This window comes from Cornus florida, unplaced genomic scaffold (genome assembly GCF_030987335.1).
Source record: "Cornus florida cultivar Cherokee Brave unplaced genomic scaffold, ASM3098733v1 CherokeeBrave_3.0.0_Hap2_Chr04, whole genome shotgun sequence".
NCBI classification, from domain to species: Eukaryota; Viridiplantae; Streptophyta; class Magnoliopsida; order Cornales; family Cornaceae; genus Cornus; species Cornus florida.
In genome coordinates, this window is record NW_026775574.1 from 77869308 (window position 1) to 77883982 (window position 14675).

At 36.0% G+C, this 14675-nt stretch overlaps 1 protein-coding gene across 1 annotated transcript; it reads left to right on the plus strand.

Annotated features, from left to right (window-relative positions):
* The first annotated feature begins 610 nt into the window (after window positions 1-610).
* Window positions 611-13269, plus strand: LOC132303602 (extra-large guanine nucleotide-binding protein 3). The gene is made up of 9 exons (XM_059800936.1): window positions 611-878; window positions 1286-2610; window positions 2746-2883; window positions 3401-3505; window positions 3605-3784; window positions 7185-7362; window positions 7908-8155; window positions 11496-11668; window positions 12362-13269. Exons 2-9 carry the CDS (start codon window positions 1627-1629, stop codon window positions 12954-12956), a joined length of 2601 nt encoding a protein of 866 aa, XP_059656919.1. The 5' UTR covers window positions 611-878; window positions 1286-1626; the 3' UTR covers window positions 12957-13269.
* Window positions 13270-14675: the final 1406 nt, after the last annotated feature.

Consider the following 14675-nt stretch of genomic DNA (forward strand, 5'->3'; position numbering starts at 1 on the left):
AAACTCACAAAATTGGAATTTGATGTACAATATTTATCATGCTCTACACTCCCCATCATAAATAATTTTGATGTAAGAGTGCAAGTGAATGGGTTTAATTTAGCTTCGGAATGAATTAAAATGAAATGGAATCAAATCGAGAACTTAACCTAATGGAAGTGATCAGTTTGGTTTTATTGGTACTAGAATTGAGTACTTTATTTTATATATATATACATACATGCTAAATTGGAACTAACTGTTTTATTATTAATAGGAACCAAATTGTATAAGAAAGGTATTCTAACAATTTTCATTTTATTTTTTCTTGAAAGGTATTCTAACAATTTTTATACTAATAATTATTTTATTTTATTTTTATTTTTACACGCTAGTAATTGGTGTGTTTTTTTCCGCGCACACCAGAGCGCGTTGGCACCAACGGTCCATCAATCAGAAAAATCTTGGCGCGTGTACTGGTCATGCTATAGCTGACGTGAGGCGCGTGGCGACTCCACTCATAATGGGTCCCACCAGACTTATCTGTCTTCAATCTTCATCATAAAGCACCTACAAATTACAGTACTAACCGTGCACACACGTGGACCCCACTTCCCCCCTCTCTTCTCTTCTCATCGGATGGCGCTCTCTAAAATGGCTGTCCGAGTGAGTGACTCCCCTCTCCTCCCCGCGTTGTTTTCAGCGAATCATCTGTCTCTATTCTCTCTCTATAACTTTCTCTCTCTATATCTATACGTAGATGTATAGCTCTGCTCCTTTTATCTTCTTCAATGGTATAGATTCCTAGAAAGCTTTACCTATTCATCTTTTCAGAACTTCCAAAGGTTAAAAGCAAGACCCCTCCTCAGATTCAATCTCTCAGCTTGTCCCTTTCCCAGGTACTACCCTTCCTCTCTCTAACTTTCTCTCTCTTCTTTATCAAAAGTCTCAAATTTTACTCCAAAGTAAAATTTTCAGATTCTTTATATATATACCTTATCTTTTTTCTTATATGTATATGTTTATATATATATATATATATATATTTGTGTATTGTCAGGTGTTGAAATTGTCTTCCGTTCTAGGGTTTTTGTTTATTTGTTTAATTTTGTTTGACTCTGAAATTTTCAACACTCTCCTACTTTCAAAATTGGCGATTTCTACAGAAACATTTGAACTGTGATTTCTGAAGTTAACAGCTTTGTGAATATATGTGTTTTTCGCTGTGTCTTCTGTAACCACATGGTTGGACTGTTGAATTTCGGGGCTTTTGATGTTTGATTAGTGTTGTTCTCAACTGTTTCAGATTTGAAGGTTTTTGAAGGGCGACCATTGAATTGCGACTTTGTTAGCGGCGACTTTTCTCTGGTTCTGCATGTGATATGGCATAGTTTGAATGCCCTAGAAGTTGTGAACTCAACTTCTTTTATGTTTTGATTATTTGATGTGGGTCTTGTGGTTTTGGTTGAAACTGTTTCACTTTATCTTTTGACTGTGTGTGGTGGTTAGTCTCAAGGGTGTTTTACAACCAATCTATTCTGTCAATGTGATGTTAAGAACAGAGTGTCTTGAAAGAAAGGGGTATTTAGGAGTAGTCTGTTGAGATTGTAGTAATTAAAGATTGTGCAGTACAAATTTGATACTTCTATGGGGGAGATGCAGAAAAAGGGACAGGACTGGAAGGAGGTGGTGAGAAAGATGCTCCCTCCGGGAGCTCCGCTCCCGGAAGATGGTGCTAACCTTGATTACTCAATAGCATTAGAGTATGAGGGTCCACCCGTCTCTTATGAGGTACCTAGAGTTGAACCCCTTGCTGTAAATGCAGTTGTAATTCCTACTGCATCTAGAGCAGAATCAGTTTCGGAACCACGAAGATCGGTCACTAGAGATGTTCCCCCTGTAATTGAACCAATCCGTTTGCCGGTGTCTTGTATGGCTGGTGTCACCAGTCCCACTCAAAGTCCGAGGATATCGGGGAGTTCGGAGTCTGTTGTGTCTGTATTGCAGAACCCTGAATTTTCTTCTGCTTCCCCTTCGGCATCACCCGGTTCCGTCCATAATCGTCCAAATAATGCTCCTGGACAATTGGGTAATGAAGTGAAGAGAGCCCCAGTTGTGACCTTCAATACTGTTGATAGATCTGAAAGGAAAGAGGTTGATGTGGAGAGATCAGTTTTTCCTGAATATGTGGGGGTTTCAAAGGAAAAGAAGAAGAGGAAGAAAAGAAGAGTCTGTTATAGATGTGGAAAGGGGAAGTGGGAAACTAAGGAGTCATGCCTAGTTTGTGATGCAAAGTACTGCAGCAATTGTGTGCTTAGGGCAATGGGATCCATGCCAGAAGGGCGTAAATGTGTTACTTGCATTGGTGAGCCGATTGATGAATCAAAACGGCTCAAACTGGGTAAAAATTCAAGGGTATTATCCCGATTGCTCAGTCCTTTGGAAGTCAAGCAGATAATGAAAGCAGAGAAAGAATGCTCTGCTAATCAGCTTCGCCCTGAGCAGTTGATTGTGAACGGATTTCCTTTGAAGCCAGAAGAGATGGCTGAATTACTTGGGTGCCCTTTACCCCCCCGGAAGCTGAAGCCTGGTAGTTACTGGTATGACAAGGAATCTGGTTTTTGGGGAAAGGTAGTATTATATACATGGGCTTTATTTCAACTCTGCTTTGTTACATGCTGTTTTCTTCTTCTTTTTTTAATTGTTCAATTTGTTTTCCTGAATAGCCTATAATGATGTTATGATTTCAATTTGTTGACCTGGCAGGAGGGAGAAAAACCAGATAGAATCATAAGTTCGAACCTCAATTTTACTGGGAAGCTTAGTCCTCATGCAAGCAATGGGAATACTGAAGTTTATATCAATGGACGGGAAATTACAAAACTTGAACTGAGAGTGCTAAAGGTCAGCCTTTTAAACTTTTTCAAAATTGGAGTGCATGTTGCTGTTTCTACTTCCTACTTATTGTCGTTTGTAGATTTGTTAAACATATATATATATATATATATATATATATATATATATATATAATGCCACCAGGCAATCGAACGCTTCCTTTAAAATTTCTAGTCTCTCTCTCTCTCTCTCTCTCAAGATGCCATCGCTTGTTCATATAGCTAGTACTAGTAGGGTAGTCAGTAAACAATGATTAATTGGAAAAGAAAAATAAACAATTGAACCATGTCATGCACCTTGTGTCTATGTTGGGTGCTTGCCTCATTGTTAGGATTCCTTGTTACATAGAATGACTGTTTCTTGCAGTTGGTTTATATTCCCATAATTGGTTCTCCTTAGAATGAACACATCAAAAGTTTCACATTATAGAAGCTTATATTTCCTTTGATATTTCCATCTGTATTTCCTGCTTTAGATGTGTACTCCACGTGGGAATCAATTGTAACCTAGGTTCATCATGTTTCAGCTGGCAAAGGTGCAGTGTCCTCGTGACACTCATTTTTGGGTATACGATGATGGTCGTTATGAGGAGGAAGGTCAGAATAATATCAGGGGAAAGATTTGGGATAAGGTATGTAATGGACAATTTCTGGATGAATTTGTTTCAGAGACTATATGTGAATCTGGGAATCATTTATCTAACATTTAGGATTTTATCTTTGTTAGACAGGCATCAACACGGTTCGTCTGCACCTTGTTCTCTTTGCCTGTGCCTCACAGTCAATCTCATGGACAAAGGGATGAGGCTAGCAATTATACTACCGTTCCAAATTATCTAGAGCAGAAAAAAGTCCAGAAACTTCTTCTACTGGGACTTCAAGGCTCTGGAACCAGCACTATTTTCAAGCAGGTACCACCATTTTATGTATATTTCAAATGTGTTTATGGCTTTCCAAAAGATAACATTCAATTATTATTGCCATCAACATAGATAAATTTTGAATTAAATTGGTAATTTAGAACAAATTTTGAATTTATGTATTTCCCTAAAGTCTTTAGAGTACCATTACTGGTTATCACAATGAAGTTTCTATCCATGTTCTGTAATCATAAATGTGAGAATCAATTAAGGGAAGGGTGATTTTTAAGTGTCAGTTTGTCATGGCATTGGCTAGTGTTGTTATCACTCAGCATCGGTGGTATGCCTTTGCATTTGCGTTCGGTTATTAAGAATAGTGATGCAATATGAAATCGGAAGTTCTAAGGTGAAGAATTCCTTGACAAAGGAAGCATGGAAGGTCCTCCTATCGAAGTATATAATGTCCTTCAGTCAGAATACAAATAGAAACCAAGAGACAAGGACTCCATTCTCCTCAAGAGTGAGTAGAAATGTCCCTAAAACTTCTTGGAGTGTTGATGCTCCCCTTGTTGCGAAACACATTCTTGTTCACAAATTGATCTACTAATTTACTATGGTCCACAGTCCTCACGCACAAAAGAGAGAGAGAGAGAGAGAGAGAGAGAGGGAGAGAGAGAGAGATCTAAAAAGTATTGATTATATATCCAAAGCCCAAATGATTATGACCCATGCTATAATGGTGGCTAACTTCCCTTCAATCATTATATTACCCCGCTCCATGTACAAAATATTACCTCTATAGTCATAATGATTAATTATTAATTAGCACCCCTTTCCAACCAAGTCACCCCATCGTGGTGTGAAGGGCACACCATGAGCCTTACCTCTTTTGCAATGGTGTCAACTAAGAAGAAATATCTGTAACAGCATACAAGAAATGCTAGCCTAGCATAGGAGAAGTTCCCCAGAGAGTAGCAAAACTGAGTAATGTTAAACATAGCTTGATCCACTATTCTGTCACTCCTACAGAGGACAAAAGCTTTTGGGCTCAAGGCTCTGTACAATCTTCAAGCTTGGAACATCTTATTTGTATTTGCATCTTATGCTGTAGCATATTACTTTAAGCAATGCCACTTCTACTCATATTCACATTAAGGTCCGAAAGTTCTTCAATTTGCTTGAAAGTTACAATAAGACTAAATTCTCATTACTGAATAATGTCATCCATAAATTGAATTGAGAATTCTTATCTTTCGTCTACACCCAACAAATAATGGAATGATGCTCAAGGTTGTTAGGGTTCTCTTGGATGCTAGGCCTGCAATACTATTTAACTGTTTAGCTTTAGTTTGTTGTTCAATTTCCACAATTGAAGGAATTTTCATTCATTTCTTATCGTAGACTCTTCCCCTCTCCAACAAGTGTGTAATTTTTAAAGTATGGAAAATTTGAAAATTCTATCCATATGTAGAAACACAACACATAATATTTCTAAAATTTGTGCACAATATAATCATTAGCTTTAATAATAATATTCAAAAAAGGTTCACTAAACCATGCTCAACAGCACATACCCAAAATTTCAGTATTATTGTTTAATCAGGTTGCTAATCTTTCAAGATTTTAGTATGTCAATTCCTGCCACATTGTGAAACCTGATTGCCGATGAATGACTTGTAAAAAACAACAATTGTAATTTATTTTTTAGGTTATAGAAATTAATAAAATCAAAACCGAAGGATTATCATAGTAAGAAAAAGCAATATAACACAGAAATTGCATATGAGATGGAAATAACAACATAATGGCCTAAGCTAGGCCTTCTTCAGCCTTTGTAGAACTTCTTTGTTTGTTTTTCTTGCTGTAATGTTCTCCTGCTGCTCTTAAATTTTTTGTATTCGTGAACTATTTGGTCACATGCTAATCATCCACTAGTTAATGTTGGAAAGGAGAATGTGCCCTTCTACATAAGGTTCTACTGGCAAGTCAGCAGATGCTTCAAACATAGATTATGGTGTGGTTTTCTTTCAAGACAATGTGTCCCCTAAGCTTGCTAGCCCTCTCCCCTTGACCACAAGACCTGTAGTATACTTGCAACCAGTAATGTGATGGGTTGAAAAAGTATAGAGCGACCCACAGGGAATGTCGGAATCCTTGTTGCGGGAGCACGTCTGAGAGTGCTGAAATATGCTGGTATGGCTTGCTGGTGGGTATAATGTCCACAATTCATCATGTTTAGTATTCTGAAAATAAAGAAGAGAAATCATAAAACAGCCTTTTGGGGTGAGATATAAGGGTGGTAATTCTTGTTTCCGTGCCTCATTCGTGTCGTGTTATGACATGGACATCCTGTTATATGACTCAACACGAACATGATATGATTATTATTCGTATCAAGGAATCTTGACGTAAACATGACGAGATTATTAAACAGGTAACATGACAACGTTTTGTTAAATGGGTCATTTTTAACAAAAGCACAACACATTTATCCGACATGTTTAGTTAAACAGGTCTAAGCATGTTATAAACAGACTGGCGGGTCAAATAAGAACAAGACACATTTAATTAGCATTTCAATTCGGGCTGACACGATGACGACCCAAAAATGATTAAGCCAATCCCAAACTCAGTTATCACTTGTTGTGTTAGAGTGTCATGCCAAGTATGGCAACCCCTAGTAAAATATGATTGATAATTGATATCAACTTGATTGGCAATAAAATTTTAATATTTGCTTCTCTTGCGATAATGAGTAAAATTATTGGAGTTAAAATCTGTGCTTGAAAAACTCTTTATCCTGGAAAGTGGAGATGCGTATGAACAGGGAGATCATTGTATGGTTCTTCATCCAATGACAAGCTAGTAAGCTGCGCAAATCCATTGATAATAATTAGGACACTGGGAAATTTGCAATGGTTCCATTTGGTAACTGAGTAAGATATTTTTTTGTGCAAAGTGATATTATCACAAGGAGAATACTTGGCCTTTCCAGTTTCAAGTTTATGTTGTTATACATAAGGTAGATGTAAACTTTTACTACGAATGCTGCGAACCAAGAACAAATCAAGAATCAAGACAGAAAAGTAAACATGCAACACACAAAGAACTCAGATTTTATATCTCTGCAAAGCCCTTTTTCCGTTTGAAACCTGGCCGAAACGCGACCCGGGCCAAAACAAAATTCATGCCATGATATCACACAAACTATGGAATAACTCCGTTTCATATCTCTGCAAAAACACTACCTCTAATGCGCTGTTGAGGTATTTTAATTTGACAAATTTCTTTAACTTTGTTGTTTGTGGAGTATCTGAATGAGTGTGATATGTTTAAGTTGGCTGATGTTTTTTGTCGGAATGGGCTAAATTTTTTTTTAAGTGATATCTGATTTATTATGTTAAATATATATTTTTCTCATTTCTTTTTCTTTTTATGTGTCACCAAACAGGCCAAATTTCTGTATGGGAACAAGTTTACTATAGAAGAATTGCAGGACATTAAACTTATGATCCAAAGTAACATGTACAAATATTTGAGCATTTTGCTTGATGGACGGGAGCGCTTTGAGGAAGAGGCCATGTCAAGAATGAAAGCGCTAGGTACCATTGACCAGATTACTGAAGCAGGTACATTGATGAAGTTGCACTAAGCATACTGTTCCTTTTTTTTTCTTCTTCACTCTCTTGATGTCATAGTAAGGCAGATGCCTTGTCTGCACTGCTCTTTCTCATTCCTCATGAAGATCTTCTCGGAAGTTGAAGATATATAAAGGTTATTAGTTAGTTCTGAGTCTCTTTGTGGTGCATTGTCCAATAATAGTTGTCAATCTAACAGAAAGTCAGTCTTAGAGAACCTTTTTGTTCGGTAAGAGTGGAATTGGCATGTTTCAGGTGTCTTTCCTGCATTCTATATAATGTTATGGTCCTTCAATGAAGTAGATGCTACTATAAATCACTTTGGGAAGCATATTTCATTTAGGCTTCAGTAGTTCTTAATTCTTCCAGAGCTAATCATAATGTAACCTCTATTAATGCGCAGCAAAAAAAGATTTTGATATGTAATCTTGAAATTTTTTAATTTTATTTTTATAAGTGAAGTATATTAGAAACAGTATGCTGCACGTGTCCGTGCACTGCCAAGGTTCCAATAATTGAGCTAAATTTTGTTGCAGGTGGAGAGGTTGATCCCGATGAGTCTCCTCAATGTATCTATTCCATCAACCCAAGGTTGAAGCATTTTTCTGACTGGCTGCTAGACATTATAGCCACTGGAGATCTGGATGCATTTTTCCCTGCAGCGACGCGTGAGTATGCTCCTCTAGTCGAAGAGGTGTGGAAGGATCCCGCTATACAGGAAACATATAGGAGAAAAGATGAGCTTCACTTCCTTCCGGATGTTGCAGAGTACTTCTTAAGCCGGGTATCTCATCAACTTAATTCATAGGTTATGTTTTTTGATTTCGCTTACCTGGTTCAGTTGAAAAATCTTACTTGCACCATATGTTTATGTTCACTCTTTTTTTCAGTCTCACTATATTGTGTATATGTTTATTCTCACATTTGGAAAACTGGATTCTTTCTGATTCGTAGCTCTTTAAAGCACCCCATCCCTTTTGGTGTAAGTTATGCCTTGTGGTAGCCCTATGTAATAATTGATTCAAACAAGTCAAAAATTACCATTCTGTGATACTTGTTTTCTTCATCATGCGTTTCATCAATATTTGTCTCTTAGCTCAATTTTTGAGTTAAATGTGTCCAAAAAGTATGTTTTGGTCTCTTAAATGTTGTGATTATTAGATCTAGTTGATTTATCCTCTTCATGCCCCAATGGTGATCCTAGAATTCATATATTTGTGATTAATTAAGCTATATAGACATTTTCTCATGGTTCTCTTTTATATAGGTACTACAAAGAAAAGGTGGTTGTGCTTTGTCTCAATTAAGATTTCTAATCATTTTTGAGATTTTGCTAGGGTGAGTGTGATGGATTATAAGGTAATGAGTTCTCTAGGCCAAGTTTATGGATCAAGAATATGAGGAGCCGGTAGGTGTCTAGTTCTGCATTTTTTTTTCCTTAAAAGTGATTTATACGCTCAAACTCTCATTTCAAAAAAGCCCTTTCGAACTATTTCAGGTAGGTTATATGAATCGTGTTTCATCTCCACTTCATTTTAAGTCCATAAACCCAGCCAACAACACACTATCATATATTTTTCTTAATATTTCAATCTATGTTAGTTTTGATTTTCCCCTTCTTCTATCATTACCATTAATGTTGATTATATCATTCTTCCTTAGTAGTGCAATCATTATATATGGTCTTTGCAGCACATGACAGAACCATTCTAACCTATTTTTCTCATTTTATCTTCAGTGGATGCCTACTTCAATCATTTCACCAAGTGTTAGTTTTATCTTATCGTGCCACGTATCTATTTCCATATTCACATCTCGACATTTTTTATTTTATGAATGTGTTGTTTCTTAGCGGCCCAACATTGTATCCCATAAAGTATGGCTTGTGTAATGGTTGTTGTATAGAGTCCACCTTTCAATTTTAGAGATAGATACTGATTACACAGTATGCAAGAAGCACCTTCTCTAGTTAACCAATCATGCTTTAATTCTATGATTAACAACATCTATAATTTTTTCCTCTTTATGAATAATTGAGTCTAGGTAACTATAGGTTTGTTTTTTAGTATCTCTTGATCACTGATCTTTACTACATCCTCACTTGTATTTTCTAATTTTGCTAGAGTTTCATTTACATTATTTAGCTTGACTCCTACTTGTATTAAATCTTCTCGAGCCTGGAGAGAAGCCAAACCTCTAATTCAGTCCATATCTCATCAGTCAAAACAGTATCACTAGTAAAAAGCATAAACTATGGAACCGCATCTATGTGTTTTGTTGGTGCATTCATAATTAAGGCGAAATGTATGAGTTTAAGCTAATCCTTGATGTAGCTTAGAGTAACTGGAGATTCTCTCCTTTTTCACATGGTTGAATACTAACTAGTGTATATATCTAGAGTTTAGTTATTGCTCCAGGCCTCAGACTTGCTTGACCCAATTTCTCCATAGTCTAATAAATATGTTTTTTTTTTTTTTTTTTCCTTCCAAATTTAAAGTTGATTTTAATGAGTGACGGTCTTATGCATTGAATTATAAGTTGTTTACCGTAAAAGCTTGCTAATTTGTACTTTTTACTTATAGCCACAAGTGTAGTTAAATATGAAAACACCCTGGAAGCACAGACACCCTAAAATTTTCTAAGTGTCCGTGTTGGGCATTTACACGAGTTGGACATAGCCGGACGCACCAAAAAAACGTCTAGATATATATAATTTTTTGGACGCGCAATAGACACGTGACAGACATGCCTACACACTGCGGACACGTGTCTAGTTAAAAGGCCTCTCCTTTTTATATATATATATAAAGAAAAAAAAAAAAAAAAAAAAGAAGATGGGTTAAAAGATATGTGGAATTCTTTGAAAACAAACTCAAAAAAATGGAGGTCAAAACATATATATATATAAAGGTCATAATTTATCAAGCAATTCATTTACTACTTGATCTTCTTATAGTTATTACTTGTTTGAAATTGTAAAATATCACAAAGAGAATGGTAAAAGTCTTACTTTCTTTCGCAACTAAGGTTCAAACTTAATAAAATGGACCATGGAAACCTGACTGCTGAGTGCTGACAAACCTTCTTCTTCTTCTCCTTCAATAAATCATCCTTCCCTTTTTATTTTTTGTCCTCTTTTCCCTATAACAAACCCATTTCTTGCTCTATAGGTTCTCTATTTTATTATCAACAAAGAGCTTTTTTTCTTTTTCTCTTTCTCAACACCACCTTAGTTTCCTTATTTCTTTATTTTCAATTGATTCTCTCTCTTAATAGAATTATCTTTCCTTTTTTTTTTTTAAGTAAAGCTCTAATTTTAGAAATTCTACTTCAACCAACTCTCTCTCTCTCTCTCTTCTTTTTCCTGTTCTTTCATTCTTTATACAACTGTAATATTTTGTTAAGCCGTAGTTTTAGATTACAACAATTTTATAAATATTCTTGTGTTGAAATATATAAATATTTATATATTTCAACAATTCTTTTATTTGATGAAATGTATTACTACTCTTATCATTCATTGTCACATATATAAAAATATATATATTCTTATTCGCAGTGTCCGTGTCTTAATTTTTTAGGATTAGCTGTGTCACCGAATCAGTAACCATGTTTCTTAGGTTGATTAGAGCCAACCCTATATTGATATTATTTGTAAATGAAATAGTTTAAAACTTAAAAAGCTTATTGGAAGGCTTTGATTCAAGATTTTGACTGTGTTTGGAGGGAGCGTGTGTTGGCTTGAAGAAAGAAAAATGGATAAGCGGAGAAAAATAGAGTTTATATGCCTCAGGCACCGCACTGCGGTTATTGTGCCTTGTCGACTGTTACGGCTTCATATCAGCTGATAATCAGCCGAGCCTAGTTTATAACAGATTTGTAAAGGGCATCCGTTTCATGCAAATAAAGCTCCCCCGACCTCATGCTTCCTGGCATTTTGTGGCGACGAGACTAATATTGGTCTATGACCTCTTCAATCGAGTGATATCTGAATCACATCACTTCTCGTTTAATTTTATGATTCGTTAGTCTTCCATCAATTTCCAGTTCCAGATTGGGCTATGAGTAAGTAAAAGACCATAATTGATAATAGATGAATACTCAATTTTTCCTTCTCTTTTCAGGCCGTTGAGGTATCAAGCAATGAATACGAACCTTTGGAGCGAGACATACTCTATGCAGAAGGGGTCACCCAGGGGAATGGTTTGGCTTTCATGGAGTTCTCCTTAGATGATCGTAGCCCTATGTCTGAAACTTACACAGACAATATGGAAGCTCCACCCCCTCCTTTGACCAGGTAATTGTTCTTCAGTATATTACTCGGTCCATAATTGTTAAAGGACAACTGCTGATATCTACAATCATTTGTCCCAAAACAATTTGCTACTCTGCTGCCACATAGGCCCGGTACTCTTCATTTTGGCTGAAAATTTGTTAGTGCAATAACACTTGTCAAAGGAATGAGAGGTGTGGAAAGCACAGGTCCATTTTTACTGTGAATTGATTGAGTTGAATAAATAGCATACTTCTTTAATTATGAATGACAGACACCACCTGTAAAATTAGAGCAAATGTTAAGTTTCAATGCGGCTACCATATATTTCCTGAAATGGTCTTAGAGAAAAAGGTTAGCTAAATCCTACGTCCCTAGTAAATTTCAATAGACAGTGAGAATGTGTTAATGGATAATTCTGTTCCTATATAATTTGGTAGAGTTTACATAAGCTTAATTTGTTATATGTGGACGTACCATACCTTGTTTCGTAGAAAGGCAAACCTAGGAATATGGGAATGGTAAATTTAATCTCTATCAAATTGTATCACTAATGATTTGGAATAGAGAGAGGGAGCTTAAATGTGGGAAAAGGGGATTGAGGTAGCAACCCCCCTCCCCCCATTTTCTAGTCATTGTAATGGTGATAAATTTCAATTGTCAATTATTTTTGTTCGTTTCGGTTAACCATTTAATTATTGCTCCTCTTGTGTATAGATACCAACTTATTAGAGTAAATGCCAAGGGGATGAACGAGGGTTGCAAGTGGGTGGAAATGTTTGAAGACGTCCGTGTAGTAGTTTTCTGTGTTGCCCTGAGTGATTACGATCAGATGTGGGTTGTCCCGGAGAGTAATGGCAGTGGAGTCCTACTTCAAAACAAGATGATGCAAACCAAAGAGCTATTCGAAACAATGATCGGACATCCCTGCTTTAAGCAAACACCTTTTGTGTTGATTCTAAATAAGTACGATATCTTCGAGGAGAAGGTCAATCGGGTACCTCTAAGTGGCTGTGAATGGTTCACCGATTTCAGTCCAGTGCGACCCCATCACAACAACCAGTCACTGGCTCACCAAGCTTACTACTACGTTGCAATGAAGTTCAAAGACCTCTATTTTTCCCTCACGGGTCGAAAACTCTTTGTGTCGCAAGCCAAGGCAAGGGACAGAGTGAACATCGACGATGCATTCAAGTACATAAGGGAGGTTCTCAAGTGGGACGAAGAGAAGGAAGACAACTACTATGGCGGGCAAGAGGATTCGTTTTACAGTACAGACGTGAGCTCCTCACCGTTCATCAGGCAAGAGTGAAGCAACAACGATAACGGTTAGAATATTTACTATGTAGATAGAGATAAGAAGGGGAGGTGATTATTCAAATAAGGTTACTCTTATTTATTTTTTTCAAACACCAGATTTAATGCCATTGGAGGTGGTGCTTGAAGTTGAATCTGTTTTTTTGAAGAGTTTTTACTGTACCATTCAAGTGTATATTACAGCTCCTGTAAGATGTGTTGATGGATGTGAAAGGTTTGGATATGTTTGTTTATTTCGTCAGCCCATCACCATGTTTTCTTGTACCGGAAGCTTACCTCAATAGGAAAATAAATCATATGTTGTGTCATGTTCTTTCCATGTTTTGGAGATATGCTACAATACACATACGTATTACTTTTTTTTCGTAGATTTCAAGAAAAATAAATTATTCTATTAAAAATAAATATATAAAATTCTAAAATAGTGACATAATGCGAGAGATTTCCTTTCTTAGAAAAAAATTTTAAAAAATTATCTATTAAAAATCCTTGTAATTGTTTCACCTTTAACTACAACATGGGTTTGCAGCAATTTTATTTACGGAGTAGAAGAATATTTACCTTAGGAGGGGATGGTAGGGGGGAGTGCTGTATATATTGGGTAAATACCGCAAATTATATTGACCTCTTTTGAGGTTTGGATAAATACTTTGATCTCTCCTATATTTATTCACGATAGTTGGAAAGTGACTTTGAACATGAAAAGTCAATAATGTCTATATATTATAATAATATATTATATTACACTTTATACAAGGGAAGGACAAAAGTATCATTTTATAAAATTTGGTCAACAAATCTGTTGGGAAAAAAATGTTAGGAGTGTCGTTGAGTGCACAAAAAAATATCTGACCGAATGTAATTTGCCCAAACTTTAGGGAGGTAAGTGTAATTTACCCTTATATTATGCATACGCACACGCAAAGGAAGAAGAAAACTTTAGGCGATAACAAGAGTGAAGGAGATACAAATTACAATAGAGGACTAATTTTCTTCGTCGTCCTTTTTTCCATGAATCTATTTTACAATAGAATAATAGATCTTTACTATAATTGTTTATTTTTTTTATAATTTATGAAAAAAAAAAAAAAAAAAAAAAAAAAAAAAAGGATCCTTTGCTTAAATAAATATCCCCTCAATCCTTTGGTTTTAATCATAGAGCTTTTAATTAAGTTGCTTTTTTCTTAAATAAATAACTTTTCTACCTCACAAACCAATATCAAGGTGGCCTCTTAAGGCAGCTCCTTTCTGAGCCAGACTCAAATAACTTTATTCTGTTTAAGCCACCCCTTCTGCCGGCAAAAGGAGCAGTCTTGAAACCCTTTTCATTAAAGTTATTACCATCCTCTCAACGGATGAAATGAAACCTCACCATTGATGATGTCTGAAGAAGAAATCGAACCTCGCCTACGGACAAAGACACTGAACTCGCATCACTTCTCAATCCAAAGTTTTACCACATCACCAAACACTGAACCCTATTTCTGATTGCAAGGTGACTGACCAAAATTAAATGCAAAAGTTCTGGTTTACACTTTAGAAGAGTAATGATATAGTTTCGGACAATCCACGACTAAATTTACGTGAATAAGGAATTTTTATCATGATGATATCATCATATTTAATGAGTCATCTCCCACTCACGTGTAAAAACAAGAATTAACCGGATTAACAGCATGGCAATTAAGTTGTTTCACGCACACACTACTAGATG

Coding starts and splice junctions, on each gene's coding strand:
- LOC132303602 (XM_059800936.1), top strand. CDS start 1,627: ATGGGGGAGATGCAGAAAAAGGGACAGGACTGGAAGGAGGTGGTGAGA. Junction 3,785..7,184: donor CCAGCACTATTTTCAAGCAG/GTACCACCATTT, acceptor GTCACCAAACAG/GCCAAATTTCTGTATGGGAA. Junction 11,669..12,361: donor CCACCCCCTCCTTTGACCAG/GTAATTGTTCTT, acceptor TCTTGTGTATAG/ATACCAACTTATTAGAGTAA.